The 25,367-nt window shown below is 51.3% G+C and overlaps 1 protein-coding gene across 1 annotated transcript in view; it reads right to left on the bottom strand.

Moving 5' to 3' along the window:
- The window catches only part of RAB11FIP3 (RAB11 family interacting protein 3), a 59,638-nt gene extending 43,785 nt beyond the window's left edge, over nucleotides 1-15,853 (bottom strand). The window contains exon 1 of the mRNA XM_069571077.1: nucleotides 14,856-15,853. Within this exon, the coding sequence (XP_069427178.1) occupies nucleotides 14,856-15,458 (603 nt within the window). The 5' untranslated portion in view covers nucleotides 15,459-15,853. The remainder of the gene's footprint in view (nucleotides 1-14,855) is intronic.
- Nucleotides 15,854-25,367: the final 9,514 nt, after the last annotated feature.

The following is a 25,367-nucleotide window of genomic DNA, read 5'->3' as shown; positions in this document are numbered from 1 at the left end:
CTGCTGACCCCCCAGACCTCCCCTACAGCCCGGCCTGACACCCACGGACACGGCCGTACCCTTCAGTGGAGGCGGGCACATCTCTGCCCCCGGCGGCCTCTTCTCGCCCCCGCCTCCCCTGCTCCACTCCACTCCTCGAGCACCGGGGGGCCCACGGCCTGGCCCCCTGGGGCCTCTCCATCCACCCTTGTCCTCTGTACCCCCAACCACCTTCTGGACACGCCAGTCTCATTCCCGACCCTGCTCACGTAAACTCCCTGGCACCCTCCCCCCCGACCCCCACGCCTGCACTAGAGGCAGCTCAAGGTGGCCGCAGCCCCTCGAGTCCCGGCCCAGTCCCCCTCACAGTCATGCCTCCGCATCCCCTCAAGCGCCCCCCATCCTCCCGTGCGGGCCTCTCCCCGGGCTGGGCTCCACCGGGAATGCTCCCCTCTCAGGAATGCTCCCCTCTCAGGAACGCTCCCCTCTCGACCCTTCACCTCATGACAAAGGTCACCTCAAAAGAAGAAAAGAACAGCAAGAATAAACCGGGGCTTCCCTGGGGGCTCAGGCGGTAAAGAGTGCACCTGGCGATGCAGGAGATGCACGCTCGATCCCTGATCTGGGACAGTCCCACATGCCGCGGAGCAACTGGCCCGGTGCGCTGCCACTGCTGCAGCCCCTGCGGCGAGAAGCCCGTGCACCGCAGCTGCAGAGCAGACGCCCTCCCTGCCCGGGGTCAGGACCACACCTGACCTAGCCACTGCGCACAGCACCTGTGGACCAGGCAACGCCAGACCCTCCCCTGGACAGAGGCCTGGAACAGGCAGGGTGTCTCGCCAGGCCCCAGCCTCCGGCCTCCACGCCCCCATTCACATCTCCGCCCCCAGGAGCCTCAACCCTGCTGCTTTCCTGAGATCTCATGGATGACTCCCGCTGGCCACAATCGGCCACGGGAATGTCCTGGATAAACAGGGAGGCGTTTCCGGAAGCACAGCCAGGGACTGTCTGCTCCTCCCTTCGGGACCTGCTCTGGACCCTGCGGCAGAGCCCTGGAATACACAGCAAGCCCGGGTGAACCTCCTCAAATGGCTGCGACTCCGAGCGCAAGGCAGTAGCCTCCGCTTTGCCAGCACAAAACTCGGTCTCCTTCAGCAGTCGGGTGCACGCAAAGTGACCTGTGTGGCTGGGGGTGCGGCGGCTTCTCTCCCAAACATCACTCACCACAGCACAGCAACACAGTGGAATCTTCTAAGCTGCCAACAACCCAAGTTCATGTTTGTGGACTTTGTCAACACATGAAAACTTTCACACACACACGAAACACAGGTGAGAAAGGCTAAACCAAATCACCTGCAAACCCAGACTTCCCGCAGGTAGCCGCACACCCCACTCCGCCCTGGTCACCAGACGGCAGCGGAGCAGACAGAAAGGCCGGCGCCTGAGCCGTCCTGCCAGGTGCATGGAGGAGAGAGGGGGGCTAAGCGGAGTTAAACAGGAGTGCAGGAGCTCCTCTCCCCACTCCTGAGGCCCAGGGAACTCGGGCTCCAGAAGCGAGGCCCCAGGGCTCGGCAAGATGCGCAGGGGCCAGCAAGCAGGGGCTAGCAAGCAGGGGCTCACAGTGGAAGACACAGACACGCCAAGGAGCGGAGTGGAGCAGGTGCCGGGCGACCCAGCACCGCACACCATTCCCGGAAGCAAGGCCTGGCTCAGAGTCTGCCTGGGGAGCCCAGGCCCGGGCGTTAACTCGGGAGACGCGGCCACAGGTGCTCCCGGAGGTGGGAGGTGAGCCCCACAGAGCCCCAAGGGGTGAGCAGACAATGAGGTCCAAGCAGACAAGCTAGAAGGGACAGCCGACAGGCGTGCAGGAAAACAGCAAAGGGAAGCGCAGCGTGACCACTAACCCCAGGAAGAGCAGAGAGCTGCGTCAGAGGGAGGTGCGGCCACGGCTCTCCATCGGGCCAGCCGTGGCAAAGGCCTGCAGTCAAGTTAGACAGAGCCAGATGGCCGCTCAGGAAGGCTGCGGCTAACTGCACTGACAAGAGTGGCGCAGACCGAGGGGAAACGTGTGGGTGCAACTCCCGCAAGGAGATGTCAATGAAAAGAACCTGGAATGGGGAACCACCACCGTAGAGTGAACGGTGAGGAGCCGGGTGCGGGGCGGGGGGTGGGGGTAGGAGAGTGCGGGACACACTATCAGCCTTTGGAAACCACAGCGGCACAAAACGCCCAACGGAAAGATGGAATTAAAGTAAGGACCAGACACACACAGCAAGCTGCACTGAAGGCAGCGGGGATGTGTCAGGAGGAGCCGGCCACGTGGACGGACCTCTCGGCCGGCATCCTGCCTCTGGGCTCTCCTACCAGATGGAGCAGCGAGGGCAGAGGGCAGCCCCGAAGCCTCCCCAGTGCACCCCAAGTAGACACGGGGAAAACCAGTGTCAGGATAAACCCAGCAGGGAGGAAAAGAGGGAGATTAAGATACGCCTGGGGTGGGGTGGTCTTTAAAGGGAGGCAAGTATTTTCAGAACCCCCAGGAGGTGGCTCTGCAAACATGACCCCAGGGCCGAGCCCGGCAGCACTGCCAGGAACGGGTGCAGGGAGGGCTCAGACCAGACCGAGCAGACGCCGGGGGCCCAGCAGCCCAGGTCCTCGGGACCTACCGGTGACTCTGGGCATGTAAACCTGGCCATCAGGCCACAACACAGCCACTTCAGGAGCGCAGGTGAGACAGCTGTTCTCAGCCAGCGGCCCAGAGGCCGTGGGACCCCAGGTCTGAGAAGGGAGGCAGTCTCAACACTCTGGGACGTCCCTTCCCTTCACCCCTCATACCTTCTCTGAAATGGGCCGCGGAGTTTTCCAGCAGCTACATGACACGACAGACGGCTCACAGAAGCGGATATTAAAGAAACCAGCTCTCTCCAATCAAGCCAGACATTTAGGAGACTTGCCACAATGTTAAACAATGCCACTCTCTCACTATTTTAGAAAGCAGTCTTTTTTCCAAAATATGTCAGTAATGCAAACATGTAATGGATTATTTTTCAATGAATTAATAAAAAGACACAGGTTTGTTTTTTTGGTTTTTTTTTTAGGTTCAGTTTCTAATACAGCAAAGACCAATAGAAATAAGCCGCACAAACAAAGGCTCTTTGGTACTGACTGACACTGAACACCACACAGGGGCTGAGACAACTGATGTATCAGTGGTCTAAGGCGTCAGCAGCGTACACACACACACACACACACACACACACGGGATGCATCAGTGGTCTAAGGCGTCAACAGCGCACACACACACACACACACACACACGGGTCACCACAAACACTATACCACCTTTCAAGGCTTCCAGCAATGAGAACAGGCAGCTCTGTGGCTTAGACCAGCCCCACACAAGTCCATGTCGCTGCACTGTGTTGATACCTAAACCCACGGTGAACGAGCCTCAGGACTGCCTCGCACAGCTTCCGTCGTGTGTACACACAGGCTCCACAGCAGCACCCAGCCATTTCCATCAAAACACAAAGCAGAAAATACATAAAACTACCCCAAAACAAGAAGTTATTTTTGGGTCCCTGAGCATTTCTAAGCTCCTTCCACACAGGTGTTCAAACACAGGTTGACCCCGCTGCAGCACTGTCGCTAGAGAGCGGAAGGGGCTCTCTCGGGGGGAACCTGTGGGTGAACAAGATGTTCGCGTCCCTTTGGGGAGTGGAATCTCTTGATAAATAAGAATATGGGGGACTTCCCTGGTGCTCCAGTGGCTAAGAATCCGCCTTCCAGTGTTGGGGACGTGGGTCTGATCCCTGATCGGGCAACTAAGCCTGCGGGTTGCAACAACTGAAGCCCGTGGGCTCTACAGCCGTGCCCCGCCCATACACCAGCAGAAGGCGCCCCCGCGGGCTGCAGCGAAGACCCAGCACAGCCAACTGTATACACGGGGCTTCCCAGGTGGTGCCGCGGTGAGACCCTGCCTGCCAGCGCAGGGGATGCAGTTCAGTACCTGGATCAGGAAGATCCCCTGGAAGAGGAAATAGCAAGCCACTCCAGTATTCTTGCCTGGAGGACTCTATAGACGGGAGCCTCGAAGGCCGTAGTCCATCGGGTTGCAAAGAGTCGGACATGACTGAATTACTGAACACACACGTGCATATATATGCGGTTTTATCATACAGCTATTCCTAGTTTAAAAGGAATTTTAGTTTCCCATTTCTTTCTTTTAATTTACCTGGCTGCGTCAGGCCTTTGTTGCCCCATGCATAATCTTTTAGTCCTGGCATTCAAACTCTCAGGTGGAAGAGATAAGATCTTAGCTCCCCAAACAGGGACTGAATCCGGGTTCCCTGCCCTGGGCGTGCAGAACCCCAGGGAAGTCCCTTAATTTCCCATTTCAACCACTGTGTCAAAGAGAGGTGTCACCTGATACCCCAAATGACAGCATGGGGGTAGAGTCAGTAAGAAGGAAAACCTGTCTGCGCAGGTATAATGTTGCTTCCACTTGTTTGGGAATTCAGGAGTTTTTTGTTTCTTTTTGTTGCTTAAGAATTGGTGAAAGCCACACAATCTAACTTTCCCACAAGACGAAGTGCAGGTTATCATCAACGAACTTCCCATACTGGATTTTTCGTTTTTAGTTTGCAATACGCCGAGCTCGTTGAAAAAGTTCAAGTAACACCTGCACCCCCCTCCCCAGGGTCAGCAGTGATTGGCGTCTTCTCACGGTTGCTCTCTCTTTCTACACACCTGTGCTCTTCCGGTGGCACCACTGAGAGTCGGCCCCAGACATCCAGATACCCGCCTGATCATTTCCGCCTGTACCTCCTGGCAACAGGGACCCTTCTCTCCCACAATTCAACACTATTATGACCCCAAGGAATTGAACACTGTTACTAGCAAGTGTTACATCTACACTCAAAACTTTCCCAATCGTCCCAATAATGGCCTTGGTGTTTTCATTTTCTTTTACTCCAGCATGCAGTCAACGACAGGATTTATGGTCATGATCCCTTAGTCTTCTCCAACACGGTTCTCCCTGTTTAGGACACCTTGTCTAGAACATGGACACTTGAAGGGCTCAGGCAGCTGTCCTGTGGGCTTCCCTGGTGGCTCAGAGGTGCAGGAAACACAAGAGACATGGGTTCAGTCCTTGGGGCGGAAAGATCCCCCGGGGAAGGGAATGACCACCCACTCCAGTACTCTTGGTTGGAGAATCATGCAGACAGAGGAGCCTGCTGGGCTACAGGTCATGGGGTCGTAGAGTTGGACACGACTGGCTGCAGCACAAGCAGCTGTCACGTAGATGCCCTAGACTATGGGTCTGATGCTCATTACCTGACTCAATTCAAACATTTTTGGCAAGAATGCTGTCCCTCTCACTGGTCCCACGGAGGGGCACACAGTCTAAGCGGGTCTGAGTTTGACTGTCTCCTCAAGGCGGAGGGGCCGGACTCCCCTAGGGTAAAGAACTTTCTCCCCTCTGTGAGCAGTCGTCTCTGCAGACACTTCAGTCTGTGTGAGGATTTACCCTCCCGCCACCAGCCAATCGCTCACACGATGCTTTCTGACAACCACTGATGATCTTGCCTGAATCGGCTATTCCCCTGGTGAATGTCTAATCTTCCAGACTACTGGAACTGGCAGGTGTCCATAAGCAGGCCCACGCACCCCTCTGGAGCACCGCTCTGACTTCCGCTCACTGTGCCATGGACTCCCTAGATTCACTGTATCCATTATTGTCATTCTTTTCTGTGCTCAAAATGCCCAGATCTGTCCATTAGGAAGCCATTCAGGCTGCTCTTTTTCTGACACGTCCCCATCAATTTTTGATCACTTCCTTGGTGTCTGGTACAAGATAATCCAGCCTCACACTGAATTTCCCCTGCCCAGAGTCTGGAATACTTCTCCAAGGATCCTAGATCCCTTTAGTGAAAAATGGTGTTTGGCAGCCAGGATCTAGGGAGCAGACATGCTCAGTCCTCCTGGGGTGTCACTGCCCCAGGTCCTCTCAGGAGCGTGTGTTCACCATGCATTCACACTGATCCCTCCAATCTGGATCCCCAGACATCAGTCCTTCCCCACCTCTTTCCCACCACATTTCACCTCCTTTCTCCCAGAAAACCCTGGTTCCCAACACCAGGACAGGTGCTTACTTGCTCCACCCTAAAACATGGCCAGAGTCAGTTCAGAACTACCCCAACCTGTCAACAACTAACCTAATTTGTAGTGCGTTTCCCGTCATTCTTTCTTTTCTTCTGACTACATCCCACTAAAGGAATACAGAGTACTACTGTGTGTGACTGGAATTACGCTTTCCTATGTGGTTATGTTATTAATAATAACTCAATATACTGATACTTCTAGGTTCATTTATTTCCATTGAAATTCAATTGTTTTTTTCTATCAATGCTGTTGTATTTTTTCCAGATGTAGAATATTTATTTATATGACTCAGAAAGTCAGAATTATATAAAAAGGCATACTCAGATAAGTTTCGGTCCCACCCAGATCCCTCACCCCCTGCCCCCACCTACTTAGATAAGTTAATTAGTTTCTAGTCTATCCTTTCTAGGTTTCTTTCTGCAAAGAGAAGCAAATACATACATATTCCTTAAAAACCTGAGGGCTTCTCACTGCGGTGGCTTCTCTTGCTGCGGAGCACGAGGGCTCCCGGGCCCTGGAGCGCAGGCTCGGAGTTGCAGCGCACAGGCTTAGCTGCTCCTCAGCACGTGGGATCTTCCAGATCAGGGGTCGAACACACATCTTCTGCACTGGCAGGTGGATTCTTCACCACTGAGCCCCCAGGGAAGCCCCATATTATGCGTATTAATTTGTACTTGTTTTCACTTAATGTATCTGAGAACTCTGGCAGCTCACAGGAACCTCCCTCTTTTATTTCTGCAGTCGCGCAGTTCTCTGCTAAGGGGATGCACCTTGGCTCACTCATCCTGGACGGACGTCTCGGCTGTTTCCATTTCACATCACAGACAGCGCTGTGACGAACCGCCCTGTGCATCTGGTGGTTTGCCATCTGTACCCCGAGGCACAAGCTCGGGGTAAATGACAGGAAGTGGGACTGTGCCGTGCAGGACAAGTGTGCACACGGACACTACTTAGCTCCCCACATGAGGACTGGGCCACCCTGCACCCCCACAGCTTTACTAGAGGTTGCCTGCTTTCTGAGGGCCTCACAAGATGTGCTCAAGATGTGCTCCAACACTGTTTCTGTCTTACGCTTTGGTTTCCTGGCCCAGAAGAACGCGGCATGTGGCTCCTCAGCCAGGGATGGAACCCACAGCCCCTGCAATGGAAGGCAAAGTCTTAACCACTGGACCCCAGGGAAGTCCCAAGAGTCTCGATATCTTATTGAGAGCTTCTACTCCAGAACACTGCGGGCAGAGGGGTGCCCTGGGCCAGCTGGGCCTCCTCCTGCTTCTCCCAGACAAAGACTGCACTTCTGCATGGGTGTGGCCAGGGGTCCACCAGGGGCCTGGCAGAGCCAGCCATCAGCTCGGCCAGAGCCAGGAGCCCAGCCACCCTCAGCTCAGGTCTCTCCTGCAACTCACAGCTCCGGCATCTCTTCCATTTGTCAAGTGAGAAAAATACCCGAACTGGCTGAAGGATTTACAGGTACTTTAGTAGGCTTTCAAAGGAAATGCTAATCTCTCTCATCAGTGTAGAGTCTTCCTTTTATTGCGGCTCAAGCAATCTATGAATTAAACTAAAATTACATTTCACTTTATAAATATATAAACAAGGTCATATTTATAACACAGGGGAACTATATTCAATATCCTGTAACAAACTATAATGGAAAAGAACATACAAAAGAACATATGTGTAGGATTCTGTGTGTGCGTGTATGGATGGCTTCCCAGGCGGCTCTGCGTAAAGAATCTGCCTGCTAATGCAGGAGATGGGGGTTCAGTCCCCGGGTCAGAAGATCTCCTGGAGGAGGAAATGGCAACCCACTCTAGTATTCTTTCCTGGAAAACTCCATGGACACAGGAGCCTGGTAGGCCGCAGTCCATGGAGTTGCAAAGAGTCAGACACAACTGAGCGACTGAGCGCGCGCGCGCACACACACACACACACACGTGTGTGTATGTACACATATGTGTATATGTGTATATACTGAGTCATCTTGCTGTACAGAATAAATTAACATAACACTGTAAATCAACTATACTTCAATAAATGTTTTTCAATTTCAATAAATCATAAAATTTTTAAAATAAACTATATATGATTAATCAGTTCACTGGCAGGAAGCTTAATCTAAACAAGATTTATAAACGTCCCTGGATTTATAGTGACAGCGAGAAAAATACCGTAGGTACTGCAGGTACTAAGCCACTGTTCTGCTTACTGACCCAGTGATTTACAGCAGTAAACGACTTTACAGTTCTGAGCAATGCCTCTGGTCCCAACAAATAAACCACTGCGAACAGGCTCAGCCAACAGGTGCCACCACATCATTCGTAACTGGAGTCTTCGGTTTTAACCTGGTTAAACTTGTTTAAAGAAAAGTCAGAATAAAGTGCGTGAAATAAAAAAGAACAATGAAACATGAAAGCCCCTGACAGCAACATCACTGGTGAGTTCCCCACACTGTGGAGCCCTCGCTCAGAACAGGGACATGAATGGGCAAGCGCGCTCTGGCTACTTAATAATAATAAATAGCAGAACTATTTATTTACTTGTGGGGACTGAAGACTCTAAACCTTTTTGTCCAAGTTTTTAAAAAAATTATCTAACAGAAGAAAAAGCAAAGTAGATCATTTAACAAACTAGAATGACAAGAGTTGTATATCCTTAAATCCTTCTGAAGACATGGGCCATTAGAAAAATTGCTGAGATTTCAAGAAAAGAGCTAAAAAATATCTGCAATTTTAGAAATCCCAAGTGATCAACATACAGTGTGCAAAAGGGTTTAAAATAACGCAGAGCGACAGTGCTTCCTGTGTTTACAGCTAGTATCACTAAAATGCCATTGGCCCTCTGGTTTGTCGCGTATTTAGAGCATCCATCCAGGACACCTTGCCCACAATATGTCCCTGCAGGAAGCAGGCTACTCCAGGCCTGCTGCAGCCAGGACAGGTGACCGATGGGCACAAACAGGACACTGGCTTATCGTTAGAGCTGGGTTTGAAACAGAGAAAAATACGCCACCTCGAGATTGAAACCAGAGTAATATTAGTACCAACTTTTCAAAACCAAGTTATTAAACATTTAGACAAAGAAACAAAACTACCTGCTGAAGAAATTTCTTTTCCTCCCTAACCATGACATGGAACCAATCCATGTATATGGGGTCGACTAGTCTCAAAAACTTCCAAACTAACAATGCAATCAGTGCAGTTCTTTTCCCAGGAAGTTCCTGGTTACTCACATCACATGTTGATGTAAGCTCAGTGCCAATCTTCAAGATCATAGGCGTGTTCTAATATGTATTTCTCCAAATATCAGCAAAAATTAACAATGCATCTTCAATAAGCAACTGAACATGTTCAATGTCTCACAAAGTTTTTAAGCTTACTAGAAAATCTGAGTTTGTTTAGATGTATTTTGTTTATAGATCTAAAATCTTGACGGAGTCAAAGTAAACAGGCAAATATTTTGTCTTTAGGGTTTACTTACATTTTTATTTCTAAATATGAGAATGAATTTCTTTAATAGATTCTTTTCTACACTGTTTGAAATTTATGGTATGGGTACAGGCACTACTTTTCAAAATAACTGAAATAAGTAACAATAGAAAAGTTGGCCAATACTTCAAATAAAACCACCCCACTTCCCAACACACACTCACACAATGAAAAAATAATTTTTAATATTTCCTTAAAGACTGTTTTCTCATGGACAACTTTTACAGTTAAAATCACGGTATACATACAATCAATTTATATACGACTATTCATTTATATCAGAAGGTGATAACCTAGGCTGTGGAGACTTTGCAGTTATCATAAAAGTACTTCTAAGGGCCACCTAACAGTCTTCAGTGGGTATCCAAATCTTCTGTCTGATATTTCAATTAATGTTTGGACCCTGTATCCAGAATTCAAACAAAATATGTGTTTGAAAAGGAAGCAACCCGTAACTTGGTGCCCTTTACAACCTGGTCAGTGTAGTCCACATGGAATTTAACTCTTCCTACATGTAAGAGCCTGCACTGGGAAAACGCCACACATGATTCTGAATCTCCTGGGGACAAGTTAAGCTTCCATTAAAGCATAGCTGGCCCTCCGTATCAGTGTGTTCCACAGCCATGGGTTCAACCAACTGAGGATCAAAAACCGTGAGCGGGGGAAAAGAAATCCAGAAACTTCCAAAAAGCAAAACATGGATTTGCCACCTGCCATCAACTATGGGGTCGCACAGAGTCGGACACAACTGAAGCAACTTAGCAGCAGCAGCATCAACTATTTACATAGCATTCACATTGTATTTACAACTATTTATGCAGCATTTACCCTGAATTAAATGTTATAAGTAAAACAGAGATGATTTAAAGTACCTGGGAGGAAAAAAATTAAAAAACAAACAAAAAACTAACAAAAAGAACACTGCAAGTCAACTATACTTCAATAAAAAATTATAAAACAAAAAAATAACTAAGTATATGGGAGGATGTGTATAGGTTATATGCAAATACCACATCATTATATACAAGGGACTAGAAGCATCTGTGGATTTTGATATCCACATGGGGGAGTCCTGGATCCAATCCCACCCCACCCCCCATACTGAGGACAAACGTATATATCTGAGATCTTCAATTTTAAAAACCAGGTCAAAAGGCAGGTTCGGAACAACAGACATGGAATATACCATTTTTGGACAATGAAGCATCATTACATATATTTTGATTATATATTAAATACTTAAGGAGTTATCTCTGGATGGTGGGATTATAGGTGATTCCTATTTTTATATTTTGCTTATTGGTCTTATTTCATATTTGTAAATAATGAACATCTATAAAAAAATAATTTAGCTTCTCCCCAACAGGATCTCAGTTGTGTACTTCTATACTATTACGTGTGTGCATGCGTGCACACAAAACAGTCTGGCAGGAAATGCACTAAAATGCTAATGGTGTTTTTCTCAGGCTAGTGGGATTGGTCATTTTTTGGTTTGGATTTTACATCACTTTGTATTTTCCAGTTTTTAGAAACAATAAGCCTGTGTTACTTTTATAACATAAAAAATTTTAAGACCCTAACGAAATTGCCTGTTGTCCAAGCACAGAAAGGAACATCATCTGCTTTTTAGCAATTCCTCCAACACACAGAGCCAGATACACACACACCCTCAGCTCCCACGTGCACCTGCTCATGCACACACGCTCACTCTCACACACACGCAAATCCGAGCCCAGGACTGGAAAGGACAGTGGAACAACTGAAAGGTGTGCCAGACGTCCTCAGGGAGCGCCGAGCGCCCACCGGCGGAGGCTGCAGAGGATGGAGCAGCGGGCGACGCCCGCGCGGCCACCGCCTCCGGCAGCCTCCTCGCTGAGGAGCACAGGCAGGGCCCACCAGGCCACTGAAGCGCGCGCCTGCTCCCGCGTGCGGAGCTCTCTGGAAAGGACCCCAGACTGCTTAAATGCCCAAGTTTGAGTGCTATCCTGTGAAAATAACCTTTACTATTGTAATGAATTTCTTTGAAAGATAACACTGAAAGAAACCAATCGTTTCTCACAGTGCTCTTATTTTACAGTGCAGCTGGTTTTACAGTTTCTTTATGATAAGTTGGTGATAACTACAAAAGCATCTGTCCTTCACCATGAAAGGGTCACGTCCACGAGGCATCTTCAGAGATGCTCGAGGCCTTAACGATAAGCTCTTGCAACGTGACCACCAGTGCCTGGGCACATGTGACTATAAACTCCTGGTCAAGAACACACAACCAGAAAGCGCCGCTGTAGTTCTCTCTCCTTTCGATTCCTGCCAACACTGTATTATATTACACCACACCTGATCCATCGCCAGATGAGGTAACGAGAACCAAAAACCCCGTGACACTGCTAACGAGAGAGGGGTGCAAAAGCCACCTGTATTATAAATGGGAACCACTTCTATTAAAAATTCAGATAATCCACTTAAATAATTCAAAACGCTTCCTTCATCAACAGATTACATAAAAGATACTGCAAGTGCTACCTTTGACAGTTTGACAATAATCAAGTTGCTATCATCAAGGACAGTAACGTGACCAGCCTAAGCGTCTCATGCGCTCCGTATTTTGAAATCTCAAGGTAAAAAGTACAAATACTTATGGTCTTTATTGCTGTGTGTTCCTACAGTTTAAAAAAATTATGAATGTTTTAAAAAGAATTATCTTCTAGAGATATACATGGAAATATTTATGAGTGACATGATATGTCAGGTATGTGCTTCAAAAGCAATCTGGGGGTGGAGAACAGGGAGTTTACAAGTGAACCAGGACTTCGGAAACTGAGCGACGGCTTGGGGGCAGGTAGAGGGTTTCACCAGACTTCTCTCTATTCTTAGCTATGTCCAAGACTTTCCATTTTCAAAAATTAAAAATACTGATCAAGGTAGAATTCTTCACTTTTCTCTAAAATACTTCACTAGCAAAGAATATTTCTTCTCTTTGCCGTATTCTAACACCAGACTTGGAAAAGGAAGTCTGAGTCATAATAAAGGCTAGCAAAGCTTCAGTTCAGTTCAGTCGCTCAGTCGTGTCCGACTCTTTGCCATACACACAAAAACCAGCCTTTCACTAACGTGTTAATTATCTGCTCCTAAACAAGAGCTGCCCTCCACCATCCCAGGAAGTCCATCCAAGTCCGGTACTCAGATCACATCCAACTCTGCTTCTTCCCCAGCAGTCCTGGGAGCAGACGGAGGGGGCGATGCCACAGCAGACCTCCCTCACTAGCCCACTCCCACCAAGTCCTGAGTCATCTTGAATTCACCCCCAAACTGAAGATTCCACCAGGAGCTCCCAGAACAAAGAATGTCGACTCAGTTCTACTCTGAATAATATTTAGAAACAACTCAGCCCCAAATAGCAACCTAAAGTTTTTCCCACTGTGATCAATAAGAATGTCATAACAAAAGGTGGTTCCCAAATGAAAATGATTTTATGATAGTCAATAAGATGAAACTTTGTGGGATTAAAGTTTAGAGCCACCAAACCTAAGAACTTGGGAGCCATCTAAATGTCATGAGCGGAAGACTTAGTCCCTGTTTCAACACTGACAATATGTGAGGCCTTGGAAAGTCACTTAGCTTTTATGGGCCTCCAGTTTCTCACCCGTGGCATGAATCTCTTCCATGTATGACCACCTCAGAGAAAAGCTGATGACCCAGGGAAAACACAAATGAACCTCATATAAGCTATAAAGCACTGCATCAAAGTCAGAGTACGGTGAAGAAGAACAAATGTGCCGATTCCCTAACATGCTTGATGGGTATGATGAGGAAGCGTATGTTTGGAGAGAAGACACATCGTTCTAGTGAAAAACAACTGAGGATGCCCAAGGTGCTCTCCAGCTGGGGGGCAACAAAGAAAAGCATCAAAACCCCTGAACCACTGATCGCAACCCATGCGAACCATACAAGACACTGTCCAGCGATCACAATCCAGGCTAATCTCCCTCACTAGACTTACAGAGGGTCTAATGGACACGTCTCTCTCTCTGCCCATTAGCCTAAGAGATGGGAGACCTGTCCTGGGCAATGTCTTCAAACCAGAGCTACACACAAGCGTCACACTGACCAAGAGGTCAACATTCAGGATACCCATACGGACACGTCCAGACTGAAAACCCAACAAGGAGCCCTGACGCAGGATGACCCAGTTCTTTACATGACTGCTCAGTGGACACCATGAACACTCAAGGGGCACAGAGATCCTGTACAGAAGTTCTTAATGTTCTGGCGGAACCCTGCATACCAGGGTGTCCATTTTACCTCTTGGCTTAAACATGCATATGTACCTCACATGTACCTGAACGCCCACTTCACAAATATTCACATGTATGAAAAGTCAACTAAACACAAACACTAGCACATCAGCCTTTTGGAATGTCTCATCACTGAACAATGCATTTAAAAGAACACCTGTCACCTCCGTGGTGTCTATCTGGGTCAACAGCAGGACACACACAGCCACGCTGTTGTCTCCATCTGAACTTTCGTAAGTGCTGAGATGGGGGAAGGCCTGGACCTTGAAGCTCACCTTCTCCCAGAGCAGCGCAGCCCTGGGAGCGGCTCGGGACCCTCTGCCTGCGCATTCCCTCACCTGCCCAGCACCTCACCTGTCCTACAAGAGTGGAGGTGGACCTGTTGGAGTTCTGTGGAGTCTGTATTCACCGCAGTGCTCTAGGGTTCATCCCTCTCCCTTGGCACAGAAGGTAAGGAAGTGAACATTTTTAGCCTTCACTGTCTCCCAAACAAGGAACCTACCTAGAATACAAGTCAACCATAGATGGTGAAGTAACTGTGCTCAAAATAGATTATTAATATGATCTTAAGCATCCAAGTGCAGCCTAGCTTTTGCAGACAGGAGTGAATTACTTCAGCCAAACCGATCTTGGGCTCTCAGTTGGGAGACCTGCTGGCACCTGTCCATCCGGGGGGCACTTCTATGCAGCAGACAGGGGGCATGTCTCCAGGCCAGGAGCTACCCTCAATTTAGGAAAGATCCAGCTGTGTGGCTTGGGATGGCAGGGAAAGAAACTGACTCCAGAGAATAAAACCTCTTTAAAGGGGGAAGACGTGCTTCAGCGAATTCAGCTAGAGGTGAGGGCAGAAGCGGTGAATCAGAAGAGAAGCGGGACCCATGGCCTCCACTGCACTCCACGACCAACGCGCGAGCCCGGCCCTCACGCGGCGAGTTACCTGCTCCGCTCCGTAGACGGTGGCGAACTGGACGAAGTCCTCGATGCGCACGAAGCCGTCCCCATCCCCGTCTAGGGCATCGAACACGGCTCGGAGGCGGGGGCTGTCCTCCGGACACCCCGCAGGCTCGCTCGTTAGGGGGTGAGTCTGGCTAAAGTCAGAAGGCCCGTTCGGGTCCTCGGGACCCAGCTCCAGGGCCGGATCGCCCACCTCGGGCGCCGCGAAGGAGGGGAAGAAGTCGACCTCGCCCCTCAGGTGATGGCTGCGGCTGAAGTCCTGCGCGCGGACGGACGCGCTATGCGCGGGGCCGTCACCCTCTGGCTCCATCGTCCAGGAGAAGAGCGGGCCGAGCTCCGGCAGGGCCAGGTCAGGGTCGGAGTCGGGGTCGGGGTCGGGGTCGGGGTCGGGGTCGGGGTCCCCGCCCGCGCGCTGCGGCCGCCGCTCCCATCCCGGAGATCGCCCGGCATCCACGCCGGCCGCGGGGTCCTGCGGGCCGAGCCCCGGGCTCCGGGCGGGGGCGGACGGCGCGCCGGGCCCGCCAGGCTCCGGGTCGGGGCCCGGGCCGCCCGCGGGGGAGGCCGGCCGGCCCGGCTCCATCTTCATGGGCGCGCCCCCGGCCGCGGCGCGGGCCCCCGAGGCCAGTGGTGCTGCGGGCGGCAGACAAAGGCGCTCAGGGCGCGGCGGCGGGCGCGGGCATCCCCGCGGCGGCGCGGGCGGGCGCGCGCGGGGCGCCCGGGCTGCTCCGGCTGGCTCTCGGGCCCTGCTCCACCCTTGCCCATCTTCGCGCCGCGCCTCAGCTGTCCTCGGCCCGGCGGCGCGGCGGGCGCGGGCCCATGGCGGCGGCGGGCGGCCGAGGGAGGTCGAGGGGCAGGGCGGGACGGGACTCTGAGGCGCAGGACTCTGTGGAGGGGACCCTGAGGAGAAGAGCCCCGAGGACGCGAAAGAAGAGGATGACGCCGAGGAGGCGACTGAGGTACCGGAGCGCACGCCGCCGTCCTCGCCCCGCCCTTCACCGGCCTGACGTCAGCACGTCGCGCCGCCGGCTGGCCCCGCCCCTCGCCGGCCAGGTATAAAGGCAGACTCCAGCCCCGCAAGGCGGCCAGTGTCGCTTACCCTCGGGTGGGGACCCGGAGGCGGGTGTGCTTGGAGGATGCGGACCCGGGCGTGACGTCACCGACCCACGCACGCGGCGGATGGACTGAGTGCTGCCGGCGTAAAGCGCCCCCACAACACGCAATGAACGCGATCCTGAAGGGGCGGGGGACGTGCACGTGGCACCTCCAGCAGACTCCTGCTGCGGGGAGACACCCGCCTGAGTATGGAAGGGCCTTGGAAACGCGGTCCATCCCTAGTGACCGAAGGAACGCGTGGCCAAACACTGAGACCGTTTTTAAAATCTGTGACAAGTGTTTTCCCCCCCCCACAGGCTACCCAGTGCTCGTCGCCAGTGTACTGCCAGGCCTCCCAAGCGCTGCGGCAGTCTTTGACAACTGACATCTGTTTCTCTAGATGTCACTGTCGTCAGTGGGGACACAGGGAGCCAGACAGCAACACAGGCACCTTGCAGCAGGGACAAAAGTGGAGACATGCAGATGGGAGCCCGTAAGCTGCCAGGCCCCAGGCAAGGTGCATGTAGCATTACAGGCTCCATTTAGAGCCCGTAATAAGATGCGGGGGAACGCACTGCCCCGGCTGTGTTCATAAGCAGCTTTGGTGAGAACCAAAGGAGGCTGAGCCTGCTTCCAGGCGTACTGTGAGGAGCGCTGTGTTGGTTAACCGAGTCATCTGCCATGATAAAGTCCCAAGGCATGTGGCCCCAGTGTTTGTGAGGCTGGCATTGGGAAAAGAAGGATGAAGGAATACCCCCAACCCAAAAACTATATTCTCAGTTTCTTATAAGAGCTCTGTGCTTTCATGAGGAAGATACTGCACTCAAAGGAAAAAAAAAAAAATCACCTCCAGGAACTTCCCTGACGGTCCAGTGGTTAAAAATCCACCTGCCAATGCAGGGGACACGAGTTCAATCCCTGGTTCAAGAACTAAGATCACTCATGCCACGGAGCAGCTAAGCCCCTGTGCCGCGACTACAGAGCCCAGTGCTCTGGAGCCCATGAACCGCAATTACTGAGTCCTGGAGCCACAGCTCCTGAAGCCCACCCTTCCTAGCTGCTGCTGCTGCTGCGAAGTCACTTCAGTCATGCCCGACTCGGTGCGACCCCATGGACTGCAGCCTACCAGGCTCCTCTGTCCATGGGATTTTCCGGGCAGGAGTACTGGAGCGGGTTGCCATTGCCTTCTCTGACCCTCCCTAGAGCCTGTGCTCTGAAACAAGAGAAGCCAAGGCAATGAGAACCCCAGGCACCGCAACTAGAGAGTAGCCCCGGCTCACCACAGCTGGAGATAGCCTACATGCAACAACGCAGAGTCCATGCATTGCAATAGAACTCAGCACAGCCAGAAAAAAAAAAAAATCTCCAGTTTTCAAAAGAATCTGAAATTGGACTGATGCCTTTGGCCAGATACAGCTTTTAAAGGTAGTTATAGTGATGTGTCAACTTTTCTAAATAAGGATGTTAACATGGGGGAGGTGAAACCAAATGAAGCAAGGGCTGCACCCCCAAGGAAACAGCTCTCTGGCTGCTGTGCCAGTTCCTGAAAAATCTGCATGCCTTGGCTGGCCAATGTACCCAAACAGAAGCCCAGCATGGAGAACACACACCTTCCTGCTTGTACCACTTCAAGAGACTGTCCCTGAAACATTAAAGGTGACAAGTGCCTGGTCAGTCATTTGGACCTCCAGCATCCACGTAGACATTTTCCATCTCTAACATTCAAGATGAACCAGCTGCAGGGAAGCACCCCTGCTGCCGTTTTTACCTGCTCCCCCATGCTCACCCCATGCACATTTTAATTTAGCCGTGTAACAGGTACACAGACGAGGAAGGGAGAGGGTGGGGTAGGTGCAGCTCACATCTGTTGGCATTTAGGTCTGAGTGACTGTCTGTGAAAACCTCCCTCTATGAGTCCTTCTTTTTGAAAGGTACCTGGGATAAACACTTATCTTTTGGAACTCTCAAGCAAATGGGTCTCCTTAATCCCTCGTCGCTGGTGACCTTTGACCTATGGAGAAAGATGGGAAAAAGAAGACCAGCAGAGTGACTCAGCAGATTCCTAGCATGGAACTGTTGACAGGGGAGCAAAGGGAAAGTAGGTCAGGAAGCCTCAGAAGAAGAATGCACAGGTCTCCCCTGGGGAAGGGCCTCTCCACTGCCTGGGTGAGAGCTGGGGGTAGGGGGTGACAGGCAAGGCTAAATCTGATCACAAATATTCTCTTATTTAATGCACATCTCAAAAAAAAAAAAAAACGAGGAAACACAAAAATTTACAGTGGACAGTACATATGTTTCCCCCATTTTTGCTAGTCTGATAAACTTAAAATGGCATCTCATCTTGTCTTATTTGAATTTAGCTGAATGCTAGCATGGTGGCACATTTCTTGCTATGTTTAGTGACCAACTGCTGCTGCTGCTAAGTCGCTTCAGTCGTGTCCGACTCTGTGCGACCCCATAGATGGCAGCCCACCAGGCTCCGCCGTCCCTGGGATTCTCCAGGCAAGAACACTGGAGTGGGTTGCCATTTCCTCCTCCAACGTATGAAAGTGAAAAGTGAAAGTGAAGTCGCTCAGTCATGTCAGACTCTTAGCGACCCCACAGACTGCAGCCTACCAGGCTCCTCCGTCCATGGGATTTTCCAGCTAAGAGTATTGGAGTGGGGTGCCATTGCCTTCTCTGACTGACCAACTAGGGTCTGTGAACTGCCCACTTGTAGCACTTGCCTGTTTTTCTTTGGGGTTCTCTTTTTCTTTAGGGAAATCTCTCATCAGTTTTTGATACAGCAAATATTTTCTCCCTGCTTGTGACTCCTTTGTGATCTCTGTTGGAGAAGATTAGACATAAATCTTTAATTTTTAGTAGTCAAATCCATTATTTTTATCCTTGGTGACTTTGCTAATAATAAAGAAAAGATTGACTTTTCTATAGCTGGTGCCAGTTGTCTGTACAGAAACCTTACAACTAGATCCGAAGTGACATCAGATACAAAAAATAATTAGAGAAATCAAAGACATAAAAGTGGAAAGTGAGGGAATCACCGGGCAGTCCAGTGGTCAAGACTTACCTCTGCCAAGGGTGCAGGTTTGAACCCTGGTCGGGGAACTAATATCCTGCTAGTCACAAGGTGTGGTCAGAGAAAATAAAAAATAAAAACTTTAAAAGCTTTAGAACACTTTGAAAAATAGCTTTATTATCTTGGAGCAGGAACGTTTCTTATGTAAGAGTAAAAACTACAAACAAAGAGAATGATTTGAAGTTAAATACATTAAACTTTAAACTTTCCAAAAGTAAAGGAAAACAAATCAGATTGAGCAGGGCTGGGGGAAAGGGAAATTAGTTGGAGTGAAGGAGCTGTTTCATACCTTGATTCTAATACCTTGGTTCTATAACTGAAAGTGTTTGTCAAAATTCACAGAACTGTACACTACAAAGAATGAATTTTACTGTATGTAAAGTATGCTGCTGCTGCTACTAAGTAGCTTCAGTCGTGTCCGACTCTGTGCGACCCCATAGACGGCAGCCCATCAGGCTCCCCCGTCCCTGGATTCTCCGGGCAAGAACACTGGAGTGGGGTGCCATTGCCTTCTCCAATGCATGAAGGTGAAAAGTGAAAGTGAAATCGCTCAGTCGTGTCCGACTATTAGAGACCCCATGGACTGCATACCTTAGTAAAAATTAATTTTAAAAACTTCGCTTTCTGTTTGACGCAAGACACATCATAGATTGGTGTCTTAGTCTGCTCATGATGCTATGACCAAATGCCATATACTGAGTGGTTAAAAAACACATTTAGTTTTCACAATTCTACAATCTGGGAAGTCTGAGATCACGATGCCAGTGTTACCCTAGAACAATTAAAAAGCTGGCTGTTTTGCCAGCAAAATGGGTTTATTCTGAAGCAGCAAAGATTTATAATTGGAGACATGCAAATATGGCCAGCAAAGGCGAGGAACTGCTTTTATAGAGGAGAAGTGGGGGGGTTGGAGGAGGCTGTTGTAAACAAAGTGTCCATTGGAGGAAATTGGGAGTTGAGAGTGCAGCCGCTTTTCTCTGGCTGAACTGTGACAAGCTCTCATTGGCTGGACTGTTCTGAACGAAGATAAATTATTGCTTCCTGCTGCTGGGTAGTATAACTGCTGCTGCTGCTACTAAGTTGTTTCAGTCGTGTCCAACTCTGTGTGACCCCGTAGACGGCAGTCCATCAGGCTCCCCCGTCCCTGGGATTCTCCAGACAAGAACACTGGAGTGGGTTGCCATTTCCTTCTCCAATGCATGAAAGTGAAGGCACTCAGTCGTGTCCGACTCTTAGCGACCCCATGGACTGCAGCCCACCAGGCTCCTCCGTCCATGGGATTTTCCAGGCAAGAGTACTGGAGTGGGGTGCCACTGCCTTCTCCAGGGTAGTATAACAGTGGCAGATATTGGGATCTGTGCTGTTGAGTAGTATGTGCCTGAAAGCGCCCCCTTCTGGCAGCCTGGCTCTATTTTCATGGAGCTCCCAAGTTTAGGAGGAGGGATCCCAAGGTCAACGGGAAGCATCTAAGCTGGCCAGGGGTGACCCCAGTGCCCCAGGGAGGCCTGGGGGTGGCCCTGGTGATGCCAGCAGGAGAGGGCAGAGGTCTATTCCAGAGGAAGAAGGGACCTGCTGCAGACCCGTGATGGGGTCACAGCAAGAAGGACCAGGGCCACCAAACAGCCTACCCCCCGGCACCCCCGGAAAGGGTTCTAAATTCGGCTGTGGCCCATGCTTCTGCCGCCTGTCCCACCTTCTCCCGCAGAAGAGGCTGGCCTCGCCCTTCTGGCCTGAGCCACCATCCTGGCTGGGTAATCTGGGGTGAGGCGCAGAGAGAGGCAAGGGGCTTTCCAGACTGGAGGAGAGGCTTTGTAGGCACCCGGCGTGTTTGTCCTCTTACTTGTGGTTCAAGGACGTGGACGGTCAGAGCTCACCAAACTCTGCTTGTCACTTGTGCGCAATCTGTCAAATGCTGATTATACCTCAATCAAGCTGCAAACAAAAACTGCTGGCCAGATATTTTCAATCTGATTTTCAGATTGAAAATTTTGATATTTTCAGTGTTGCTATTGAAAATGACATAAGTATTTTGCATGGGGTAAGCACACCGGGAGCAGGGTCGACTTAGATCTGGATCACATCCACCCTCCACGGCTCCTGCAGCCAGGGGCGCAGTCCACACTTGTGTTTAATGATATTTATTCAGGGGGGAAGGGTTTTTTCTCACTTTCAAATTTAGTAAAGTACATTTATTAGAGTAAAAATAGACCATGAGTTTGTAAGTCGCAATTTAACTCCTCCTGAGGCAGCCGAGGTTTGGATGCTTTCCTTATCTTAATGTCTCACTCTGCAGTTCCTGGGACGACAGGCATCTCTAGTCCTCGTGGTGCCCACGTCCACACCCTCCGAGCCTCCCCTGCAGCCAGGATCCCAACCCATGCCCGGGGAGGGGCGCTGAGGATCCGACTCAGAGGTTTGTACACAGATCCAGGACTTCCTGTTTTAGCCTCAGGTCATGGTTTCCAGAGGTGAAGATCTGATTCTTACCACTCTCCTCCCTTGGGGTAAAAATTGTCCAAATTACACATGATGGTGGGAGAGTGACAAGTTAACTCTGTAGATTTCTGACATTCCTTATTCCTTCTTCAGCAGACTTCTGTCAGTGCTGTCTTTGGCAAGATGCTCTGATGTACACATGCGATGAGGTGCCCCCCCAGATACTCCAAAATTTGGAGATAAAGTTATCCTCTGGGACTTCAATGAATGAACTCCATGCCCTGTCCATAGGGTTGCAAGGAGTCGGACACGACTGAAGCAACTTATCACATACTGATAACATGTCACCTAGGAAATGATGCGAGTCAGTCAGTAAATAAGTGACTAAAGAGTTTGAAAAGCCTCTGTTTGCTGACAGAGTAAAGTAGGTCTGATCCCAGAGACCTGAACCAGAATGCAGCGGTAAATATGAAATCCAGGGAAGAAGCTGGTTCCCCAAGACACCTAGGACAGAAGAGTTGAGTCGGATGGAAAAGTGAGCAGGGAGCCTCTGCTGTCTCCAGCTGGGTCTGGGGTTTTGCCAGCAAGGGGACCCGAGGCTCATGCAGTCACACACACACACACACACACACACACACACACACTCAGCACACTGGTCTGCACATTGGTCTCTAGTGATTGTGTCCGATGTGAGTCAGGACCCATGTGGGATGCCTGCTCACATGCATTTTCTAGAAGTGCTAGGAGCTGCCAGGTTCATACAATGCAATCAACCCTTGTGTGTGTGTGAGTGTGTGTGTGTGTGTGTGTGTTAGTTGCTCAATCATGTCTGACTCTTTTCAACCCCATGGACTGTAGCCCACCAGGCTTCTCTGTCCATGGAATTCTCCAGGCAAGAATACTGCAGTGGAAAAAAAAATATATTGTAGTGGGTAGTCATTCCCTTCTCCAGGGGATCTTCCCGACCCAGGGATCGAACCCGGGTCTCCTATATTGCAGGCGGATTCTTTACCAGCTGAGCCCCAAGGGAAGCCTGAAATCAACCCTTGGCCTCCTTTATTGAGCAAGAGCCAGACCCTGACCCGAACTGGGACCCGTGTCTGACCAAAGGAACGCTGGCTCTCTCTGCAGGGGGTTGGGTCACAGCTTGCACACAGGGAGCCTGATGAAGAGCAGACGGGCAGCGAGGGGAGGGGGGGTTCACTGGGAAGGTGGAGGTGGGAGAAGGAAGACCCCAATCCCCAGCTTCATCCCTAAGCTCTAGAGCATCCCCCACCCCCGGGAGTCTGGGAAGGGCCCAGGATCTCCCCCTCCTTCCCCTCTAGCATCCAGCAGAGACTGGCCCAAGTGCCCAGAGGGAAATGCCCGAGGGAGCCCACACCCTCTCTGCAGCCTGAGAAGTCCCCACCCCAGAGGGCCCCTTGGCCCTGCCCAAGAGGACACAGCTGCCCAGCTGCAGCATAACTGGGCCTCAGGGCTGAGCCTGGGGAGAGCAGGATGCCTGCCTGGACACGCAGCCCCGAGTGAGGGCTTGACCACTGCAAGGTGAGCTGGGTCTGACCACACAAGAACCCTGCCCAGGGCTCAGTGTCTCCCCTTTCATCACTCAGCGAGGCCATGTCTCTGGCTGAGAGGAAATTCAGGAGGGCCAGTCGTGCTCACGCTGGCCCCCAGCCAGGGCACCGGGCAAAGGGCTGTGTGCACAGTGGGCGGACCACGTCCGGTGAGGTCAGCCTCAGCCTCTCAAGTCTCCTCCTGCATCAGGTGGCCTGGCCCCGGCAGGTCCCACAGGGCCCTCTGGGCCACCAGAGACCAGTGGGGAGGACGCCACCCAGGGACCCAGAGCCAGCACTGCACAGCCTCCAGTCCTTTCGAGGTGACCCAAGACAAAACATGGGCAAGCCAGTGCAGTGCCCATGGGCAAGCCAGTGCAGCGCCAGGTTACCACAGCAACAGGAGGAGTGTGTTGGGAAACTCCCCAAGACTATGCTTATTTAAGGCAATTTTGAGGTTCACTGTGCAATGCCTTGGGAACACCCAGCATGACTCCACACAAGGGTGAACAAATTGGGGTCATTCATATATTCACTCAACGGAGTGTGCAGCGTGGAGCAGGGCCTGGAAGGTTGAACCCTGGCAGTGGGCAGCCTCTGCCGTGGCTTGAAGTTTTTATGTAGGATACAGGCTCACCCCATAGCAGGTGGAGTCGGAGTGGGCAGGGCCTATAAACCAGCTTCCACAGCTGAGACTCATGCATGAAAAATGAGCCTTCGTTTCAGTGAACCTTTCTAAGAGAATTTTAGAGACTGTTAAAGAAGGGGACAGTCTAGTTTTCTGCCAGTTGCCACCGAGTTCAAGTGCCACTGCTGGGTCCCGTGTCGGCCCGTCACCATGTGCACCTGGCCCTCCTGGCCAGCCCGTCCAGAGCCCAGCTAGTGACAGGTGCCAGACATGCCTGTGACCGAGCGCCCCACAGCCATCCTGGACCTGCGGGACGACAGCAGGGGCTGGCAGACTAACCAAACAGCGAGGTCGATTTCTTTATCTTTTCAAGTGGGTTTTTTTTTTTTAAGTTATTTAGCCGTTTGTTTATTTCTGGCTGCGCTGGGTCTTCATTGCTGCATGTGGGCTTTCTCTAGTTGTGACGTGCAGGCTTCTCTGTGTGGTGGCCTCTCTTGTTGCAGAGCGCGGGCCCTAGGGTGACCCAGCTTCAGTAGTTGTAGCACATGGGGCTTGTGCCCGCCAGTGTGTGGGATCTTCCCGGGCCAGGGACTGAACCTGTGTTCCTGCACTGGCAGGTGGATTCTTAACCACTGGACCCCAGGACAGTCTGCGAGGCCAATTTCTTACAGGTGAGCTGACAACCACATGCAGATGATGAAGACTGGGGGACAGACCTCACGGTGTGTGTTAACTGTGCTGAATAACTTTGGGTCCACTGGATGGGGCCGATGGACGCCTAGGTGGCTTGTCACCTGGTATTTCTGGAAGAGAGTCACATTGATTCAGTACCTGGAAGACCTGCCCTCAGCAGTGGCAGCACAGGAAAGGGCAAGTCCCTCACCCTCTTCCCTGGACCGTCGAGCCCCTGATGCTTGGTCCTTCGGGCTCAGACTGAATCACACCATCTGCTTTCCCGGGGCTCCAGCTCGCAGTCGGCAGATCATGGGACTTCTCAGCCCCCACAGCCACATGAGCCAGTCCCTATAATAAGTCTCCTCCTGTGGATCTATATATATCCCGCTGGCTGCCTTTCTCTGGAGAACCCTGACTAGCAGTAATGAGAGGCTCATTCTCACTCTCGGAACCCGCCTGCCACTCTCATCCTCCAGGAGCTGAGCCGCTGTGCCCCAGGCCCTCGGATATGGCTGGCAGGATAGCCTCCCTGGGCCTTCTCCATCTCCTCGGGGACAGCAGACCCCAACTCTCAGGCACAAGGGGTCTGTGGCTGCCTCTCCCCAGCACCTGCCTTCCCGCCATGGCAAGCACCCACTTGCCTTGCTGGTGGACCTCCTGGCCTTGGTTTAAGTGGCAAGCAAGACCCCTCTGCCCACTGGGTTCCCTGCTCCTGCACTGTGAGGGTAGGAAGGAACTCAGGTGGGCGCGGGTGCCTGCGGCAGAGGGCTCAAGCCCAGAGTGAGTGGCAGCACCAGGACCAGCCTCGGAGGACACCCCTCCCAACCGGGAGCCAACAGCCTCCCCTTGCTCCTAGGCTCTCTTCATCTGTGGGCGGGGGGCGGGGGGGGTGCATGTCAGGCATTAGGCAGTGTTTTGTAAACTCTTCACAGGAAAAAGACAAAAAGGAGACACACTGCTGCCTCTCAATGCCCAGCTCACCAGTCCAGGTGTCCTCCTTCTCCTTCTAGAAGTATCATGAAGTCCACTAAATAT

This window comes from Ovis canadensis, chromosome 24 (genome assembly GCF_042477335.2).
Source record: "Ovis canadensis isolate MfBH-ARS-UI-01 breed Bighorn chromosome 24, ARS-UI_OviCan_v2, whole genome shotgun sequence".
Classification (NCBI taxonomy): domain Eukaryota; kingdom Metazoa; phylum Chordata; class Mammalia; order Artiodactyla; family Bovidae; genus Ovis; species Ovis canadensis.
Note: the sequence above shows the minus strand (reverse complement) of the source record. Positions and strands in the feature narration are given on the sequence as shown.